The 19,895-nt window shown below is 42.0% G+C and overlaps 2 protein-coding genes across 4 annotated transcripts; one reads left to right on the top strand and one right to left on the bottom strand.

Moving 5' to 3' along the window:
* Positions 1 to 256: 256 nt before the first annotated feature.
* On the bottom strand, positions 257 to 6,735 carry LOC109882524 (mitochondrial cardiolipin hydrolase-like). 2 transcript variants are annotated; one of them, XM_031832609.1, is made up of 5 exons: positions 6,458 to 6,726; positions 6,105 to 6,182; positions 5,840 to 6,030; positions 3,860 to 4,089; positions 257 to 1,372 (listed from the first exon to the last, which is right to left on the bottom strand). In XM_031832609.1, exons 3-5 carry the CDS (start codon positions 6,028 to 6,030, stop codon positions 1,077 to 1,079), a joined length of 717 nt encoding a protein of 238 aa, XP_031688469.1. In that variant the 5' UTR covers positions 6,105 to 6,182; positions 6,458 to 6,726; the 3' UTR covers positions 257 to 1,076. The 2 variants fall into 2 exon arrangements, with proteins under 2 accessions (XP_031688469.1, XP_020330221.2); XM_020474632.2 differs by lacking the exon at positions 6,105 to 6,182 and having other exon boundaries at positions 6,458 to 6,735.
* A 339-nt stretch (positions 6,736 to 7,074) lies between these two features.
* LOC109882523 (transcription elongation factor 1 homolog) lies at positions 7,075 to 17,360 on the top strand. 2 transcript variants are annotated; one of them, XM_031832596.1, is made up of 5 exons: positions 7,075 to 7,173; positions 8,011 to 8,125; positions 8,459 to 8,626; positions 13,428 to 13,498; positions 15,986 to 17,360. In XM_031832596.1, exons 3-5 carry the CDS (start codon positions 8,511 to 8,513, stop codon positions 16,048 to 16,050), a joined length of 252 nt encoding a protein of 83 aa, XP_031688456.1. In that variant the 5' UTR covers positions 7,075 to 7,173; positions 8,011 to 8,125; positions 8,459 to 8,510; the 3' UTR covers positions 16,051 to 17,360. The 2 variants fall into 2 exon arrangements, with proteins under 2 accessions (XP_031688456.1, XP_031688463.1); XM_031832603.1 differs by lacking the exons at positions 7,075 to 7,173; positions 8,011 to 8,125 and having other exon boundaries at positions 8,151 to 8,626.
* Positions 17,361 to 19,895: the final 2,535 nt, after the last annotated feature.

Below are 19,895 nucleotides of genomic sequence, written 5' to 3'. Positions count from 1 at the left end.
AGAGCAATATGAAAGGTATGGTCTAGCTGACTGGCCTGTACAACCCAGGGCTCTGACTGATCATATAAATAATGCTTCTTCCTGCATGAGAAAAGGAAGTACGCTATAGATCCTGGGCACAAGGCCAAATGGCACCCTACTCATTTAGTGCACTACTTTTGATCCTGTGGTCAAAAGTAGTGCACTATATAGGGAATAATTTGTCATTTGGGACACAGATTCTGGGGGATTGAGATGCAGGAGGCCTGCCATATTGCAGTAGAGTGGATTTTTAATTTGAGCGGTGTGCTCTGAGAAGCATTACAAATATCTTCTGCGTGACTGCAATGCACCACTTATCTCTCAGTGCAATTGTTCTGACTAGGCATAGTTGTCTGGTTCTTAATGATAAGCCATAGGATGGACTGAGTTAACATGAAGTATTCTCACTATTTCTATCAAAATACTGTAATCAAATCTTATTTTAAATATAGCATTTAACATAGGAATTTGTATCTTTTAGTTATCCAATATAACATTAAACAAAAAAACAACAATTTGAATTACTTTGTATTAAAATATATACAACATTGTGTACAATAACAAAATACCTCAATGTAAACAATGTAAAACTATAAAAAACGTTCAAGTACAAAATATCAAACTACCCATTCTACATCATCCCCACACCAGTCTAAAGCAGCGATTGATCTGTCAGAAATATATTACTTCTACTGAAGTAGGAAACTACAGATGAAAGCCATGTTTCTCTCAGTCTATCTACATGACAAAGAAAGCTGGTTTCTCTGATAAGATGTGGATGAGCAGGTTTATCTGAGATTGAAAAAAATATAAAACTACTAGATAGCAAACTACCCAAATTATACATCATGTACTTGACCAGTACTGCCCAATCCTAATGTACCACACTACACTTATATAAATACTGTTTTTATTTGGACAGGTTTGTCCCAGATAAGGACCATACACCTTTCTATCCATAGTACTAAACTAGCAGGTTTCTTACAAATGGAAAATATTAAAAAAACGTTCTACATAATCACCGTACCAGTTGGTAAACCAAAAGTAACCACCAGCTACTGACCATACAAACATTTCTCTGTGTTTCTCTGTCTCTCTATAGTACTAGCAGGTTTCTCAGCGATGGACAGCAGGTGTCTCCTAGCCGGGTCATTGACATCCCAGAGCCTCTGGAACTCGGAGATGAAGGGCAGGACTAGGTCTGGTTCCTCCGTGACCAGGATGTTCTCCTTGTTGCTCTGGATGGCTGTCAGCGTCCAGTTCAGGGAGCCGGTGATTAGGCGCCGGCCGTCCACCACGGCGAACTTGTGGTGCATGTGGACGGCGCCGGAGTCACACCTCACACAGATGCCTGGGGAATGGAAGGGGAATACACAGGATGAGAGAGGCCATGCTATATTAGGAATATAGTCACAGTTGTGGTGCATTGTGGTGGAGTCACACCTCCCACAGAGTTGGACCTCACAGAGATTCCAAATAGAGAGCGGTTTGCTGATGTCAACATTGTGAACAGAGTGTCCCATGATGGCTCTGGGGTTGTGGTATGGACAGTCATAAGCTACAGACAATGAACACAATTGCATTTTATTGATGGCACTTTGAAGGCACAGAGATACTGAGGCACATTTTCGTGCCATTCATCTGCCACCAACACCTCATGTTTCAGCATGACAATGCACGGCCCCATGTCACAAGGATCTGTACACAATTCCTGGATACGGAAAATTTCCCAGTTCTTCCATGGCCTGCATACTCACCAGACGTGTCACTTATTGAGCATGTTTGGGATGCTCTGGATCAACGTGTACGACAGCGTGTTCCAGTTCCCGTTAATATCCAGCAACTTCGCACAGCCATTGAAGAGGAGTGGGACAACATTCCACAGGCCACAATCAATAGACTGATCAACTCTATGTGAAGGAGATGTGTCGCACTGCATGAGGCAAATGGTGATCACAGCAGATACTGACATTTTATTTTATCTATGCCCCTACCTTTCTTTAAGGTATCTGTGACCAACAGACACATATCTGTTTTCCAAGTCATGTGAAATCCATAGATTAGGGCCTAATGAATTTATTTCAATTGACTGATTTCCTTATATGAACTGTAACTCAGTAAAATCTTTGAAATTGTTGCATGGTGCTTTTCTATTTTTGTTCAGTGTAGCTCCGGTAAAATATGTCTTTAGTTTTAAACGGGTTGAGCTAGAGACAAGTGGTTTTTATGCATTGTGTAGGTGGAAGTTGTGCAACCACAGACACAAAGCCATGCTCCATTGGTTTCTATGGCAGGGGCTTTGATACAGCTAGCCCAATCAGATTTGCCTGTGCTAATGGTTCTCGTGGGTGAAGTAAATTGATACAAAATGACTTTGCTTGTGATGCTCGCCCATCAAATGATACAAATGTAGCCTAACCACAGCCTGAGCACACAGGACTTGAAACCACAATACAGATGTAACCATGTGCTATTCAATGTATTTATCAGAGCTGCATTGGTGCTCCCAAGTCTAAATTCCATGTGCAAATCCACAGGTTTCTGACTCGTCTGTGCTTGTGCTGGCAAGCCCACTAGGGCCAGACCACACTTGCAACATATTCTATCATCCCTCTGAATGCGTTCCTATTCTCCTAAATGGCGTTCTGAATGCGTTCCTATTCTCTATATAGTAGGTCTGCCCAATTCATCAAATTCACATCGAAATATTTCCATATCGCAAGAGATCCATGTCTCATGCAATATTTTTTCATCTCAGCCTTGTGTAGTGTTTGTTTTTAAAGTTTACTCTGTGATTTGTCTCCTCTTGCGGCTGCTTCCCACACTCACCAAGCTCCGCCCCGTCACCCAAGCGGTGCAGTTCCTCCTCCTCGCCGTTAGATTCACCTAGTTCACATGCTGTTCTGTTAAGTCAAATGAAGTCAACCGAGTGTTCCAAACAAGAACATTTTGCTTTCCACTTTTCTTCTTAATATAAATCATTCTATTTCTATGAAATAGAAGAGTTTGATCTATATCACATGTCAAATAGCAATCACAATGAGCTTTTCTGCCCACATCTTGCAGCCCTACACTAGTTCTGACCAAAAAGTAGTGTACTATATAGGGAATAGGGTGCCATTTGAGATGCAAACACTATCTATGCATTATAGGCATGGACAGTATGTAACTGACTACACTGAAGAAGTTGGGAGCGCAGAGCAGCATGATAAAACCACATTGTAAATCACATGAATTATGATTAGGCTATAACCAGGAACCAGGAACCATTCTGGGATCTAGTTATAACTCTCCAGAAATAACTTTATTGACTGAATTGATTGATCAATAAGATCAAGTGACTTCAGACTCTGCATTATCACCCCCTCCCCAGTTTTTCTCATGTCATGTTAGTCATTGCATACCTTAGAGAGCTATTTATAACTCAGAAATGTCCAGATCAACTAGCCCATGTCAGCTAATATTTTTTTAACTAGGTTTTTTAGCCCATAGATTTTGTTGTAATGTTTGAGTCACACAAAAATGACATGAATACATATTAGAGAAGGCAAAATGTATATAATTCCAGAAAACAAACAAACCTGCAACATTTTCTCTCTGTCAACAAGAGTGGTGTGTCATGAACAGTGTGTCATGAACAGTGCTTGTTCCCAAAGAAATAGACATGGCGCGTGGGATGTCCCCCAATGCTAGAAGGGGGGCCTGAGTGAAAAACTTTGGGAACCCCTGGCCCAACCTGTTTTGCCGATGAGTGATGTCAGTGCATAGGGGGATTGTACATAGCTAGGTGGTAGGTTCCAATATCTGCTTTAGGATTGGGCCTCTGCCATCAGCCTACCTGCTCTGCGGATGGCCCCTATCTGGGAGCCGGTGATGAGGGTGTAGTCCATGTCAGTGAGGATACGGATGGGGATGCCCCTGGTGTGGAGGGCCAGCACGGCCCGGCTCAGGTCCAGGTTGGTGAAGGCGAACACACACAGGTCCAAGGAGGAGGAGGCAGACAGGATGTGGACCAGGAGACGGGTGAAGGAGGTGTTGATGTTGTGGGGTAAAGGACAGGGGCAGGGGCTGGAGGGGGGGATGGGGAAAGAGGGAGGAAAGAGAAAGAAGGGGAGAGGGAAAGAGGAGGGGAAGATTTTTTTATTTTATTTTTTATTTCACCTTTATTTAACCAGGTAGGCTAGTTGAGAACAAGTTCTCATTTGCAACTGCGACCTGGCCAAGATAAAGCATAGCAGTGTGAGCATACAACAAAGAGTTACACATGGAGTAAACAATTAACAAGTCAATAACACATTAGAAAACAAAGGGGGGGTCTATATACAATGTGTGCAAAAGGCATGAGGAGGTAGGCAAATAATTACAATTTTGCAGATTAACACTGGAGTGATAAATGATCAGATGGTCATGTACAGGTAGAGATATTGGTGTGCAGAAGAGCAGAAAAGTAAATAAATAAAAACAGTATGGGGATGAGGTAGGTGAAAAGGGTGGGCTATTTACCAATAGACTATGTACAGCTGCAGCGATCGGTTAGCTGCTCAGATAGCTGATGTTTGAAGTTGGTGAGGGAGATAAAAGTCTCCAACTTCAGCGATTTTTGCAATTCGTTCCAGTCACAGGCAGCAGAGTACTGGAACGAAAGGCGGCCAAATGAGGTGTTGGCTTTAGGGATGATCAGTGAGATACACCTGCTGGAGCGCGTGCTACGGATGGGTGTTGCCATCGTGACCAGTGAGCTGAGATAAGGCGGAGCTTTACCTAGCATAGACTTGTAGATGACCTGGAGCCAGTGGGTCTGGCGACGAATATGTAGCGAGGGCCAGCCGACTAGAGCATACAAGTCGCAGTGGTGGGTGGTATAAGGTGCTTTAGTGACAAAACGGATGGCACTGTGATAGACTGCATCCAGTTTGCTGAGTAGAGTGTTGGAAGCCATTTTGTAGATGACATCGCCGAAGTCGAGGATCGGTAGGATAGTCAGTTTTACTAGGGTAAGCTTGGCGGCTTGAGTGAAGGAGGCTTTGTTGCGGAATAGAAAGCCGACTCTTGATTTGATTTTCGATTGGAGATGTTTGATATGAGTCTGGAAGGAGAGTTTGCAGTCTAGCCAGACACCTAGGTACTTATAGACGTCCACATATTCTAGGTCGGAACCATCCAGGGTGGTGATGCTAGTCGGGCATGCAGGTGCAGGCAGCGACCGGTTGAAAAGCATGCATTTGGTTTTACTAGCGTTTAAGAGCAGTTGGAGGCCACGGAAGGAGTGTTGTATGGCATTGAAGCTTGTTTGGAGGTTAGATAGCACAGTGTCCAAAGACGGGCCGAAAGTATATAGAATGGTGTCGTCTGCGTAGAGGTGGATCAGGGAATCGCCCGCAGCAAGAGCAACATCATTGATATACACAGAGAAAAGAGTCGGCCCGAGAATTGAACCCTGTGGCACCCCCATAGAGACAGGGGAAGATGATGGGGACAGGGGAAGATGATGGGGGACAGAGGAGAGGAGGATAAGAGGGAGAGGAAAGGGAGAGAGAGAAGGAGTTACTGTGGAAGGTGTATCTACTGTATAGTAGTCACTCATTGAATCATTATTCCTATCCCATAGCAAAACATCTCAAATCAACAGAAAGGCTATCAAAAAACAGCCACATTCTTGGAGACATTGGATAGATATATTATTAATGAATATGATGGTGAGTAGTTAATGTTGACTGTACTGGCATCCCAAGTGGTACCCTAGGGCACTAGTATGCACTACTGGGAAACTACAGGGCCCTGGTAAAAGGTGCCATTTGGAACGCATTCTATTACTTACAATGGTGAGTTAGGAGTGAAGAGACGCTCCGTGCAGGCGACCTCTGTAGGGAAAAAGAAGACTTCTTTCAGGGGGCCTCTGGATATTTTCCGGGGCCAGAGGCGACAGAAGAGCCAGCCCAACCACTCCACACTGAGAGTGAGGGCCACAGCCCCCAGACCCACGATCTTCACCATCTGAACCACTGACATCTGTGGGCAGCGGGAGAAGTTGTCATGAAAATGTTGAATGGAAGCGCTAAATTACAGACAGTAGGCCTTCCCACCTTTTCCCCTGCCTTTCAGCTCTTGGTTAGGATTAGCCTAGCTAGGGTGAAGTCTTGACAGCTAATGATAGTTGAGGTCTGTTGGATATGCAAAACAGCCATTAACTTGTGAACGGAGCTCGTTTTCACCAGCTTTATAAGGACAATGACATCGCTAGCAAATAATGGACCACTGGTGCAGCCCGGTGCAGAGGCTATAGTAACTTCGATAGTTAGCCAGCTAAATTAATTTATTAGTCAGGGCCATCTAACTATCTTATCTCTGCAAGTCTGAGCTACCTTCATAAGCACAATTCTCAGTTCATACATGCTGTGTGCTAGAATGAACTCTTATTTTAAACCACTTTAGCTACCTTGACTTTTTTCACCGTCGAGCATCTGTTTTCACGATGGACTTCTAGTTGAGTGGACTTCGAAGACGAACGTCGACCAGTGCTCTAGAGCTGTCAATCAATTTAAAACTCGCGGGATATTTGCAACGTTTCCACCAATCAGTGGACAGTTGTTAAAGCGGTTGAACATGTATTATTATTGTAATGAACTTAATGAAACAGCAGGGAGCAGGTCTCGAACCTTCGACCTTCTAGCCCGAGGTCCGGCGCGCTATCGACTGTGACGCAAAAGCATGCTCAAACGGCAGGGTCGATTTCCGCGCTTATAAACCCAGGGTCGTTACATTATTTGGTGAAACGTATGATGTAGAAAGAGGGGTTGTTTGACAGGGTCAGAGAGGTTGGATGGGGATGATGGGATTAGTGAGGTTTGTAGAGAGTCATTTTATTGTATTAGAAATGCAGGGTATAGTGGTGGAGATAAGTCGTGAAAGGATTCACACACCTGTACAGTGAGTGTATGTGTATGCACTTATCAGTTGGTTGCGATTCGCAAATAAAACTTAAAGAAGACAAAGAAGAAGATGACGACAGTTGTTCATGTTAACATCCGGTTCTGAAGGCGATCTCAGGAGGAAAAATGGCGGAAGCAGATGTTCTGTTTGAATCAGATGGCGTGTCGAGTGGAGATGAGAATCATTTGATTACAGTGACGAATGCAAACGGAAATAAGAGAAGTAAAGTGGTAGTGGAACCTAGTAAATCCAAATCTAGTTCTGAGTATTTTTTGGTTGGAATATGGGTTTTGGCTCGAGGTTGTTTCCTGGGAGATCCGTTTGAAGTCTCTATTAAAATTGTGGATGCGTTGGATGAGGTGGCGTCGATGAGTGTTATCAATGGTGTTATCTCTGTGGTGGCGCTAGAAGTAAATGCAAAGGATATACATGAAGTATTGGGTCAAGTGGTTGGTGCACAACGACGGACCCTCGTTGAAAGATGGGGTGCGGAAACCCACTCCATCCAGCCATTCTATTGTGTGTGGTTTAAAAAAAATGAAGAGTCTCCCTTCTCACGTGTATTTGGGTTATATGGGATTTCCGTGCAAGAGCTTTCATGCCCAAACACATGCAGTGTGATAAATATAAATTATTTGGCCATGTGTCAAGTGTATGTGGACGGGAGGTGTATTCTATGCCAGTTGAGCCTAAATGCTGCAATTGTGGTGGTGAACATGCACTCGAATTTCTGAAGTGTCCTGTTAGGGTGAATGATGAGACGTATGGGCAAGAATAAGGGCTGTCCAGAATGTATCTGGAGGCATTGAGACGAGTGGAAGGAGTGAACTTGAAGAAGTGATTGTAGTAGTAGAAACAATATGTTCCGTGTTAACAGAGGGATCATGACATTTTGCATATTAAGGTGGACTTTATAGCATTTATTACTTTGGTTTTCAACTACACAGCACAAACGGAGAGGAAATCGGAGAAAATAGGCATCTTTGTGTGTGTGCCTGGGCATTTCTGGGGACTCAGTGGGACTGTTTGTGTGTTTTGTTTCAATATTCCGTACATTAGGTGGCGGCAATACACCAATAGGTGTAGTTTGCCGTAACTTTAAAGAAGAAGAAGAACTTCCGGTTCTCCTTGCTTGATTTCTTCACTAAAAAGCCGGAGTGTGGTCTTAGGAAAGGTAGCTAAACAAATACATGGTTAATGGAAAAATGATATAATATAAGCTAGCTTGATTATATATAATGTTGTTCTTTCCATTATTAATAACGAACCATTCGGTTTCATGATACTATACCATCGGCAAGGAAAGATGTTGGAGAGTTGACTGAGTTTATGACAACAACACACGTTGTTGTTGTAGTAGCTAAACTAGCTAGCTACATGCACCTAGCTAGCTAGCAGGATTATATTGTTAATTTACAGTTTACTAAACGTTGAGTTGATTGAACGACTGCGATCCATTCCGTTACAAAAGTGCATTATTTGTTTTTGATGTACATTTGCTCCACAGAGTTTAGCCAACTATCTAGCTAACGTTACCGTACACGTGAAGACTACCTAATATGGGTCGCCGCAAGTCCAAGAGAAAGCCCCCCCCAAAGAAGAAGCTTACTGGAAATTTGGACACTCAATTCACCTGTCCGTTCTGCAATCACGAAAAGTCATGTGATGTGAAAATGTAAGTAACAAAGTACAGTATATTAAGTGTATATATACTCCCGTTCAGAAGTTTGGGGTCACTTAGAAATGTTATTGTTTTTTAAGGAAAAACACATTTTTTTTGTCATTTAAAATAACATCAAATTGATCAGAAATACAGTGTAGACATTGTTAATGTCTGATTTTTGTAAACGTCTGATTTTTTTAAATAGAATATCTACATAGGTGTACAGAGGCCCATTATCAGCAACCATCACTCCAATGGCACGTTGTGTTAGCTAATCCAAGTTTTTATAATTTTTAAAGGCTTATTGATCATTGGAAAACCCTTTTATGTTAGCACAGCTGAAAACTGTTGTCCTGATTATAAAAGCAATATAACCGGCCTTCTTTAGACTTGTTGAGTATCTGGAGCATCAGTATTTGTGGGTTCGATTACAGGCTCAAAATGGCTAGAAACAAATAACTTTCTTCTGAAACTCATCAGTCTAGTCTTGTTCTGAGAAATGAACAAGTTCCACAGACATGTGACTAACATAAATGGAATAATGTGTCCAGTCAGTATCTGGTATGGCCACCAGCTGCATTAAGTACTGCAGGGCATCTCCCCCTCATGGACTGCACCAGATGATGCTGTGACATTCTGTCCCAGACCATGGCGGACCCCCCTCCTCCAAATCGATCCCGCTCCAGAGTACAGGCCTCCGTGTAATGCTCATTCCTTCGATGATAAATGCGAATCCGACCATCACCCCATGTGAGACAAAACTGTGACTCGTCACTGAAGAGCAGTTTTTGCCAGTCCTGTCCGGTCCAGCGACGGTGGGTTTGTGCCCATAGGTGACATTGTTGCCAGTGATGTCTGGTGAGGACCTGCCTTACAACAGGCCTACAAGCCCTCATTCCAGCCTCTCTCAGCCTATTGCGGGCAGTCTGAGCACTGATGGAGGGATTGTGCATTCCTGGTGTAACTCGGGCAGTTGTCGTTGCCATCCTGTACCTGTCCTGCAGGTGTGATGTTCGGCTGTACTGATCCTGTGCAGGTGTTGTTACACGTTGTCTGCCACTGCGAGGATGATCAGCTGTCTGTCCTGTCTCCCTGTAGCGCTGTCTTAGGTGTCTCACAGTACAGACATTGCAATTTATTGCCCTGGCCACATCTGCAGTCCTCATCCCTCCTTGCAGCATGCCTAAGGCACGTTCACGCAGATGAGCAGGGACCCTGGGCATCTTTCTTTTGGTGTTTTTCAGAGTCGGTAGAAAGGCCTCTTTTAGTGTCCTAAGTTTTCCTAACTGTGACCTTAATTGCCTACCTTCTGTAAGCTGTTAGTGTCTTAATGACCGTTCCGCAGGTGCATGTTCATTAATTGTTTATGGTTCATTGAACAAGCATGGGAAACAGTGTTTAAACCCATTACAATGAAGTTCTGTGAAGTTATTTGGATTTTTACGAATGACCTTTGAAAGGCAGGGTCCTGAAAAGGCGACTTTTTTTGTTTGTTGCTGAGTTTATATATGCATACTTTTCTTTATTTTTACCATTTTCTACATTGTGGAATAACAGTGATGACATCAAAACTATGAAATAACACATGGAATCATGTGGTAGCCAAAAAAGTGAACAAATCGAAATATATTTTAGATTCTTCAAAGTAGCCACACTTTGCGTTGATGCTTTGCACACTCTTGGCACTTAAACAAATCAAAATATATGAGATTTTTCAAACACTTTTTTGGGGTACTACATGATTCCATGTGTTATATCGTAGTTTTGATGTCTTCACTATTATTCTACAATGTAGAAAATATGAAAAATAAAGAAAAAACCCTGGAATGAGTAGGTGTCCAAACTTTTGATTGGTACTATGTAGAGGTTGACCGATTTTTATATATATTTTTCAATACCGATAATTGGAGGACCCCCCAAAAAATATAATTTTTTAAATGTATTTGTAATAATGACAATTACAACGATACTGAATGAACAGTGAACACTTTTATTTTAACTTAATATAATGCATAAATAAAATCAATTTAGTCTCAAATAAATAATGAAACATGCTCAATTTGGTTTAAATAATACAAAAACACAGTGTTGGAGAAGAAAGTAAAAGTGCAATATGTGCCATGTAAAAAGCATATGAAAGCTGGTGGTTCAATATTCCCAGTTCTTCAATATTCCCAGTTATGAAGTTTTAGGTTGTAGTTATTATTAGGAATTATAACGTGTCAACTATTTCTCTCTATACCATTTGTATTTCATATACCTTTGTCTATTGTATGTTCTAATAGGCACTTTAGTATTGCCAGCCTAATCTCAGGAGTGGATAGGCTTGATGTCATAAACAGCGCTGTGATTCAAGTATTGCTAAGAGCTGCTGGCAAACGCAGTAAAGTGCGTTTGTGAAAAAAAAGATTAGATCCCAGGGAAATTCGGAACTAATTGCTTAAAATGTAGATACCTGCCTACCACAGCTCAGTCAGTCTGCTCTATCAAGTATCAAATCATAAACTTAATTATAGTATAATAAACACATAAATACGAGTCTTTGGTCATTAATATGGTCAAATCCGGAAACTATAATTTCAAAAACAAAACGTTTATTTCAGTGAAATACAAAGCGTTCCCTATTTTATCAGACGGGTGGCAACCATAAGTCTTTATATTGCTGTTACATTGCACAACCTTCAATGCTATGTCATAATTATGTAACATTCTTGCAAATTAGTTCGCAATGAGCCATATATATACTTCTGTGTATTGATTTTAAGAAAGGCATTGATGTTTAGGGTTAGGTACATTCGTGCAATGATTTTGCTTTTTTGGTGAGTGTGCTTTTGTTAAATCATCCCCCGTTTGGCGAAGTAGGCTGTGATTCGATGATAAATTAACAGGCACCGCATTGATTATATGCAACGCAGGGCAAGCTAGTAAACTACACATGGTTGATGATATTACTAGGTTATGTGAGGATTGATTGTTTTTATAAGAAGTTTAATGCTAGCTAGCAACTTACCTTGGCTACTTGCTGCACTCGCGTAACAGGTGGTCAGCCTGCCACGTTTCCTCGTGCAGTGCAATGTAATCGGCCATAATCGTCGTCCAAAAATGCAGATTACCCATTTCTATAATGAAAACTTGAAATCGGCCATACCTATTAATCGGTCGACCTCTAGTAGTGTGTGTGTGTATACATTGATGGAAGCTACAATCTATCTGCAATATTAAAGCTGATCTGTTCCCTAAAGAAAAAATAAATAAAGAACAGTATGGCTATCTCCCAAATGGCAAATCAAAAGAGAACCATCGCGCTCTTCCAAAGGTTTGACTGGTGCGTAAAACCTGCAAATTCAGTAAAGGAAGAGGTGTAATGGGTTAGCACTAAAAAATATGTTGCAGAAAGCTTCATTGTTCAATGTTTTACATTTTTTTACTGCATCAAGGATAGCATACATAGACGTTACCTCTCAAATGGCACCCTATTCCATACATACTTTGACCAGAACCCTATGTGCCCTGGTCAAAAGCACACAATGTGACCATAAGTATGTGGACACCTGCTTGTCGAACATCACATTCCAAAATCAATGGGCATTAATATGGAGTTGGTCCACTCCTTTTCTGCTATAACAGCCTACACTCTTTTGAAAAGGCTTTCCACTAGATGTTGGAGCACTGCTGTGGGGCCTGGCTTGCTCGGCTTTCCAAATCATCCTAAAGGTGTTCGATGGGGTTGAGGTCAGGGCTTTGTGCAGGCCAGTCAAGTTCTTCCACACAGATCTCGACAAACCATTTCTGTATGGACCTCACTTTGTGCACGAGGGCATTGTCATGCTGAAACAGGAAAGGGCCTTCCCTAAACTGTTGCCACAAAGTTGGAAGCACAGAATCGTCTAGAATGTCATTGTATTCTGTAGCATTAAGATTTCCCTTCACTGGAACTAAGGGGCCTAGCACAAACCATGGAAAAACAGCCCCAGACTATTATTCCTCCTCCACCGAACTTTACAGTTATCACTATGCATTGGGGCAGGTAGCGTTCTCCTGGCATCGACCAAACCCAGATTAGCCTGTTGGACTGCAGACGGTGAAGCATGATTGTTGGACTGCAGACGGTGAAGCATGATTCATCACTCCAGAGAACGTGTTTCCACTGCTCCAGAGTCCCAATTGCGGCGTGCTTTACACCACTCCAGCCGACACTTGGCATTGTGCATGGTGATCTTAGGCTTCTGTGCAGCTGCTTGGCAATGGAAACATTTCATGAAGCTCCCGACGAACAGTTCTTGTTGCTTCAAGAGGCAGTTTGGGACTCGGTAGTGAGTGTTGCAACCGAGGACAGATGGGTTTTACACGCTTCAGCACTCGGTGGTCCCGTTCTGTGAACTTGTGTGACCTACCACTTTGCGGCAGAGCGGTTGTTGCTCCTAGATGTTTCCACTTCACATTAACAGCACTTTCAGTTGACCAGGGCAGTTCATGCAGGGCAGAATTTGGACAAACTGACTTGTTGGAAAGGTGGAATCCTATGGCGGTGCCATCTTTAAAGTCACTGAGCTCTTCAGTAAGGCCATTCTACTGCCACTGTTTGTCTATGGAGATTGCATGGCTGTGTGCTCAATTTTATACACCTGTCAGTGACTGGTGTGGCTGAAATAGCCAAATCTACTAATTCAAAGGGATATCCACATACTTGTGTGTAATGTTATATATTTTAGTGTAGTTCTCTAGGAGGTACTGCTGTAGCTCTGACATTTTAATGATGCAACTATTTATTAATACTTTGTTTAAACTTTTGATGTTCTTGTATTGCCAACAGGGAAAGGACCAGAAATACTGGGATAATATCATGCACAGTTTGCCTGGAGGAGTTCCAAACCCCCATTACCTGTATCCTTTGAAGTCTATTCAACTCACACAACAGCTATTGTTCTCATAATCACATTGAGCATGTTTACATGCACACTAATAATTTGATATTAAACTGCAGAACGACAGATGTTTACCTTGTCAGCTCGGGGATTCGATCTTGCAACCTTTCGGTTACTAGTCCAACGCTTTAACCACTAGGCTACCTGCTGCCCCATATGCAGTTTTTATAAAAACGGTTCTTCACTTTGTACATGACAAAGTAGCCCGACAGTGGTGGATTCACAGACCTCCACGGACAAGGAGGGTGAAAAGATATCCATTATAATAAATAAATCTCTTATTTTGGTATGAGACCAAATTGGCTTTTATAAACATTTCATGAAATTCTACATCATTTTACATCACTGGAGACGATCAGAGTCTTTTGTTAATACCACAACAGAGCAGAGAACACCTGAGCGCATGCTGCAGCACCGGAGACGATCAGAATCTTTTGTTAATACCACAACAGAGCAGAGAACACCTGAGCGCATGCTGCAGCACCGGAGACGATGTGATTTCTATACAGGCTATTGTTTAAAAAAAAGAGACAACTTTAGTACTGTTCCAAACTTAAATTATTAACTGTAAATATTCAGCACAACTGAACTAGTCACTACGGAAGTATGGCCTGTGCATTTGTAAACTATTTTAATTTGGGAAACTATCATTTTCAAATATATTCTATTTTATTCCAAGATATTGTTACAAAATAGATGTGTGCAGACTGTGATTAGGGCATGGGAGTATAAGTTAAATTAACAGACTAGTTTCATAGCTCACCACATGATCCTCAAACCAAAGACCAGCCAAACTCATCTTTCTAAACGTGAATTCCAAGGCACTGTAGAATGATTGCATAGCCTAATAAGGCATATTTTGTTTCGTAATTCTAAGTAATAATACAAAAATAATAATATTTGTTTATTTATTTTAAGTTAGTATGTTAATACTTTTGTTGCGGATCTCCCTCACATTTTTCAAATTGAGAACACGGGGCTGCATGGTCAAATTAATTCTGATAGGCCTAAATATTATTTATTTATAATGACCACAAGTCCCATAAACGATAGAATGACAAACTAAATCAATATGTAGTCTATAGCAGCCTATAGGTAGGTAGCCTAAATGGTGGTATTACTGTGTTTTTTTTTTTCTCTGGCGATGGCATGAAGGATGAACTGTAGGCGTGTGTGTAGAGGCCCGTCGTTCGGAGGCGTGACCACTTTGAGAGGCCAAATCCGACGTGACAAAAACTTGACCAGGGTTCGCTAAAACGGCTGTCCTCAAAACAGTCTTGTACAAATGCACTTGAACTCGACCTACTGAGTGCTTAGCTTACAGAAACGTGCCCCCCTCTATTGCGTATGCAGACAAACTGATCCACCGCATGGACCTTTACCACGACACCAACGAGAGCTAGGATCCACATTCACAGCGTGTCCGTCACGATGGTCCTAACTCTACGGGCCCCAGAACGACACGAGGACCACTGCTGTCCTTTCAGCACCAAGATTCTAAGTGCTCAAAATCACTCTAGATGTAGCCGACAACTAATAGTCCTTCTCATCCCTTATTACAAATGGAAGATTATCACTTCTCACAATGGTGCTCGTTTAGTAACGTTAGAACAAAGCGAAGTCAATGTTTCGCAGGATCGCAATGTGTAAATCGTGTTTTACATAGCAGATCCGAATATAATGGCATATAGGCTGCTTTACCAGGCCTGTAATGTTACACCAGAAACACCTCTTCTGTCGTTTCTTATCTGAAGCTGAGTAGTCCTCTTTTTTTACCAAGACTCAACAGTGTGCACGCCGCAGGCAACGCTTTGATGCAAAATAACAAGAAATGTTAATATTTTAACACCATCTGCTTTCATTTGGTCACAAAACAGTAATTCAAGAAGATCTCAATTCATATTCCCATGAAACTGATTGAGATCAAATGATTGACAGGCAGTAAAACGTGAAGAATTACCATTCACCATTGACAGTGATAATGGCCTACTTTGAAATGAGGTATGACTATCTTGGTGTTTGGGGGTATTAAACATTTGACATTTTCTTGAGACAAGACGTGTGGGCATATAGGCAGTTTTTAATCAAAGTATTATATTAATCTGACTATCCACAATAATCGCATTATTGTGTGCATGTAACCGTACTAGTTGATACGTAATCAATAAGGCTGCAGCAGTTGTCATTTCCGAAGGATGTAATGCCCAATTCCAATGGGATTGGCTATTATGATAAGAATGTTGTATAGGTATTTTAACATCAGGAATGCTAACAGCACAGTTAGACTGTAAGTTGCTCTGGATAAGAGCATCTGATAAATGGCTCAAATGTAAATACACCAATGACTAGACAGTTGCATGCAAGTCACATTTACTCCAATCTCCTGTTGCTAACATTTTCTAGGTTGTGTGTATATAAGTTACATGTCCTTACCTTACTCTCTAAGATCTGTCAGAGCCTGTGGACGTGTACAGTGATTGGATAGACGCTTGTGAAGCAGCCAATCAGTAGCCCAGGCTCACCGGGGCGGAAGACCTCACGTTGGAACAGGAAGCTGATTTAGAGGTGGCGCTCGTCTGTTTCTCACCAATCACTGCCAGTCTTCAGCTCAAGATGATGGTCCCGTTCCAGGCCGACTACATTGCAGACGTCGCATTGCATCAACCAATAGTTGCCACGTCATCAACTGCTGTTGGGCATCATATTGCTGTGTCATGTGGTTAGCTGATATGTGAACCAACTATCCAGACGTTGTGAGATCTGGCAGATGCCTACAATGTAGTCAGCCTGGTAAGCAACCTCTGACCTTTACCTCACCGCACATCTCCCACACTAGTGACCTGGCGTCCACCGAGACTGTCCTGCGTAGCCATAGTTCAGTCCAGAGCCCTATATAGATTACGCCCCAAATGGCACCCCATTCCCTATGTAGGGCACTACTTTTGACCTGCTCCTGTAGGGCTCGGGTGGAAAGTAGTGCACAATATAGGGAATAGGGTTCCATGTGGGATGTGACCTTAGAGGTATATATGACTCTGGTTAAGTCAACCTATTCCCCTACTCACCGTTTTAATTCATACAGACTTCATTTTAGCGGTTAGTTGTCATGGCTCCTAGCTTACTGGTAGGATTATACAGTTAGTTGCTGCTCTTGGGTTAGTTTTTGTTTTACCACAATTCGTTTTTACTCTCCCCTGTGTACAGAGATACACAATACCACAGTGTACAGCAATACCATAGTGTTGGGTCATTCCATTGGGGTATATTCGGTGTAACTCTGAGTGTGTTTATGCAGAGTAAACTAGTGGGGTGTTCCAGAAAGTAGGATTGTTAAGTTAGCCAGCTAACTTTGATATGCAGTTAAATATATCTTTATTTTATATTTAGAAAGCTAAACTTGAATATGGGTTGTTGTTGGTTGTCAAGTCAATTATACCATGACGATTTCAAGGTGGATTTTGTTGGGACTGTTAGCTGGCTAAGTCATTGATCCTGCTTTCTGGAACAGTCTAAACTCTCAAGTGGTTTCTGAAATATTTTCTATGAATATCCCAGGTCCTTTTTCTTATTGTGAAAATGGTTACGGTATCTCCCTGAAGACATGTTGCACCATTCCTTTGTTAGAGAAAATGTACTAAAAGGGAGAGGTAGGATGGTACATAAACAGTAGGTCCAAATTAGTATTATTGATTTGATTATTTTAGTTTTTCAAATGATAAGAAAATTGCCAATGATTTGCAATTGGTTGCCCTTTGTAATATTGTAATGATTTTTATTTTCAATGTGACAAATTAAAAAGTGTTGTATTTTGACACCCACAATGAATGTGTCTGTGTCGATGGGTCTGAGAGTTAACCAGCAAAACTCTATAGTATATAGAGCATGTTTCTACTGGAGAGACATGCCGTTTCATTTCCTGATAATAGGCTAGCTAGAGGAAACCGCCAAACTGTACAGTTTACCACTAAAACCTTAACATTTTCCTCGTCATAACTCAGATGTGAGCACCGTGTGTGTATGTATGCCCCAATGCATTTGTGTGATTGTGTGCGTACCCATGGTTCTCAGCTGTGGATATTGACAATGAGTTATGATCACGATGATGAGTGGTTATCAGTTTGTTCTATCCCTCCATCCCTATCTCAATCTCTCCTCTCATTCAGCATGTGAGGTCAAGTGTCACTCTAGTCTCTGTTGTCAAGGCTGCCAATAACCCACACAACGGTGCCATGGCAACCATTTCCAAGGTAACAAGTATTTTGTTTCTAGACACCTGGAGCTGTGCTCACACAACTTGCCATTTTAGTAACTTTTACACATCCACCATCAACAAGTTGCGTAATGTATGTGCATGTAATTGCTGCATTTAAACACAATGCAAATTAGTAAGGAATGTTTACAGGGCATAGAAACAGTTGATGGTGTTAGGTACAGTGGCGTTAGGTACAGTGGCGTTAGGTAGAGTGGCGTTAGGTACAGTGGCGTTAGGTACAGTGGCGTTAGGTACAGTGGCGTTAGGTACAGTGGCGTTAGGTACAGTGGCGTTAGGTACAGTAGCTTTGTGCTAAAATATTTTTTGCGGCGTTTGATAACTTTCATCTCGTGGTATTAACTCGAGTTGCAGAATTGGGATAAAAAGTCTACCTTTTTGGCTTATAGCTGTCTGTCTGGATCTAAATAATGTGGCCACGGCTTTGTTTCATCTGTTAGGAAGAATGACAACAAGTACTGCATGCTGTGTCTAGAGATTGCAGAAGAGGCTCTGGGAATGTTCCTAACCACTGCCAAAATGTAGTGGTTTTTCGTGCGCTTTTCAGCTGCCGTGGTGTCACCCAGGTGGGTGCTACAAGTTTGGCAATGGAGGAGCGGGTCCTATAGAGGAACTGGCCATCAGAGGCGCAGATGTGGTGCACTGATGAAGCGCTCCGGGCCGGTTTGTTTCTCTCTGGCTGTACCATCGATGCCCCGTCTGCTGAAGCTACACTGCCTTTCCAATCCAAACGGCCTCCCAGTCTTTCATCAGAAGCCAAATGGAGACATTCGATGTCCATCTCTACCATCTGAATGTTAATTTAGTTGAGCTTTTTTATGCGCTTTGAGATTTTCTGTAATGAAAAGCTCTGCAAGTTAAATTATTATTACAAAACAATGCCATGAAATGACTAAATATACAAGGAAACCTAACGTTGATTTATTGGAAATACATTATCAACAATAATAATGTACTAAAATGTATTTCAACACATTTTTCCCCAACACCTCTAGAGAATGCCAATCTGCAACCATTCATCAGTTAGGGGGTGTATTTATTATGAACCAAACGAAAGCCAACACTCTGAAACATTGAGGGACATACCTGAACTTGTCCAATAAGAAACTCTTGTTTTTGTTACAAAAGTTTAGTTTCAAAACATTTTGCTACAGTGTGCACTAATGAATACACCCAAGCCGTGACAATGTAGTAGCCTGGGTAGACCAGACTGAACACAGTGTTTCATTGTGAGTGCAGAATTCAGTTTAGTTTAACCGGGGCCAGGCTATCAAAATATTCCCCAGATCCCTTGGTGAGATGGATGTTGGAGTAGAGTGAAGCTGCCTCTAGACACAGGTCAATTTGGGCATCTCCACCAGAAGTGGTTTAGGTTAGGATTTGGGGAGGGTGAATTGATCCTAGATCTATGCCTAAGGGCAACTTCTATCTGGAGCTGAAACGTCAGCCACCACAATGTAGTCCTTAAAGTTGTCCCTAGACACTGATCTAAGGTTAGTTTTAGCCTTGGGAGGGAAAGCTGGTCCTAGATCAGTCTACAGTATCTGGTGCTGATATGGTATGTCAGCCTCCGTGATGCAAAGCCTTAACATGTCTTCATGTGTTACCGTCTCTAGCTGTCGCTGCAGACGTCAAAGTCCCATTCACAGTTGTAGCATGTGGTTATGTAAATAGTGATGGGAGAGAGGGGGGGGGGGGGGGAGTCACAGGGTGGTGGTAGTGTTGTAATGGACCAGCACAGGTGAAAATACAAGTTCCTCTCTATCCCTACACACTTGTCAAGGAGTTGATTGGGCGCTATACTACATAGGTGAAAAATGTATATAGGAAGTGAGTGGCCTGTGTCGTCCAGCAGCCGCTGACATGGCATGCATGCCAGAGACGGCGTGGGTTTGAATGCGGCCCACTGCCCTTTGACCCTTCCCCTATCTTTCCTGTCTTTCCAACACTATCTTTTCAATAAAGAGAGAAAAAAAATAGAAAGGGAATATATCTCATCCATAAAAAATAAGAGTATTTTTGTTGGAATGATTATAGGTCAATTGTCGATGCAATAGCTTCCACTCGGCTACGCGTATTCTCAAGC

Source organism: Oncorhynchus kisutch, linkage group LG1 (assembly GCF_002021735.2).
Source record: "Oncorhynchus kisutch isolate 150728-3 linkage group LG1, Okis_V2, whole genome shotgun sequence".
NCBI lineage: Eukaryota > Metazoa > Chordata > Actinopteri > Salmoniformes > Salmonidae > Oncorhynchus > Oncorhynchus kisutch.
The sequence above is the reverse complement of the archived record's forward strand: the minus strand, read 5'-3'. Positions and strand labels throughout refer to the sequence as shown.

Bases quoted from the DNA above. Each gene is read 5' to 3' on its own strand.
- LOC109882524 (XM_020474632.2), bottom strand. From the start codon at position 6,030: ATGTCAGTGGTTCAGATGGTGAAGATCGTGGGTCTGGGGGCTGTGGCC. The intron at 4,090-5,839 runs GTAAGTAATAGA...CCCCCCCTCCAG, and splicing joins TTCACTCCTAACTCACCATT to CCCCTGCCCCTGTCCTTTAC. The intron at 1,373-3,859 runs GTAGGCTGATGG...TCCATTCCCCAG, and splicing joins AGGGGCCATCCGCAGAGCAG to GCATCTGTGTGAGGTGTGAC.
- LOC109882523 (XM_031832596.1), top strand. From the start codon at position 8,511: ATGGGTCGCCGCAAGTCCAAGAGAAAGCCCCCCCCAAAGAAGAAGCTT. The intron at 8,627-13,427 runs GTAAGTAACAAA...TATTGCCAACAG, and splicing joins AAGTCATGTGATGTGAAAAT to GGAAAGGACCAGAAATACTG. The intron at 13,499-15,985 runs GTATCCTTTGAA...TTACTCTCTAAG, and splicing joins GTTCCAAACCCCCATTACCT to ATCTGTCAGAGCCTGTGGAC.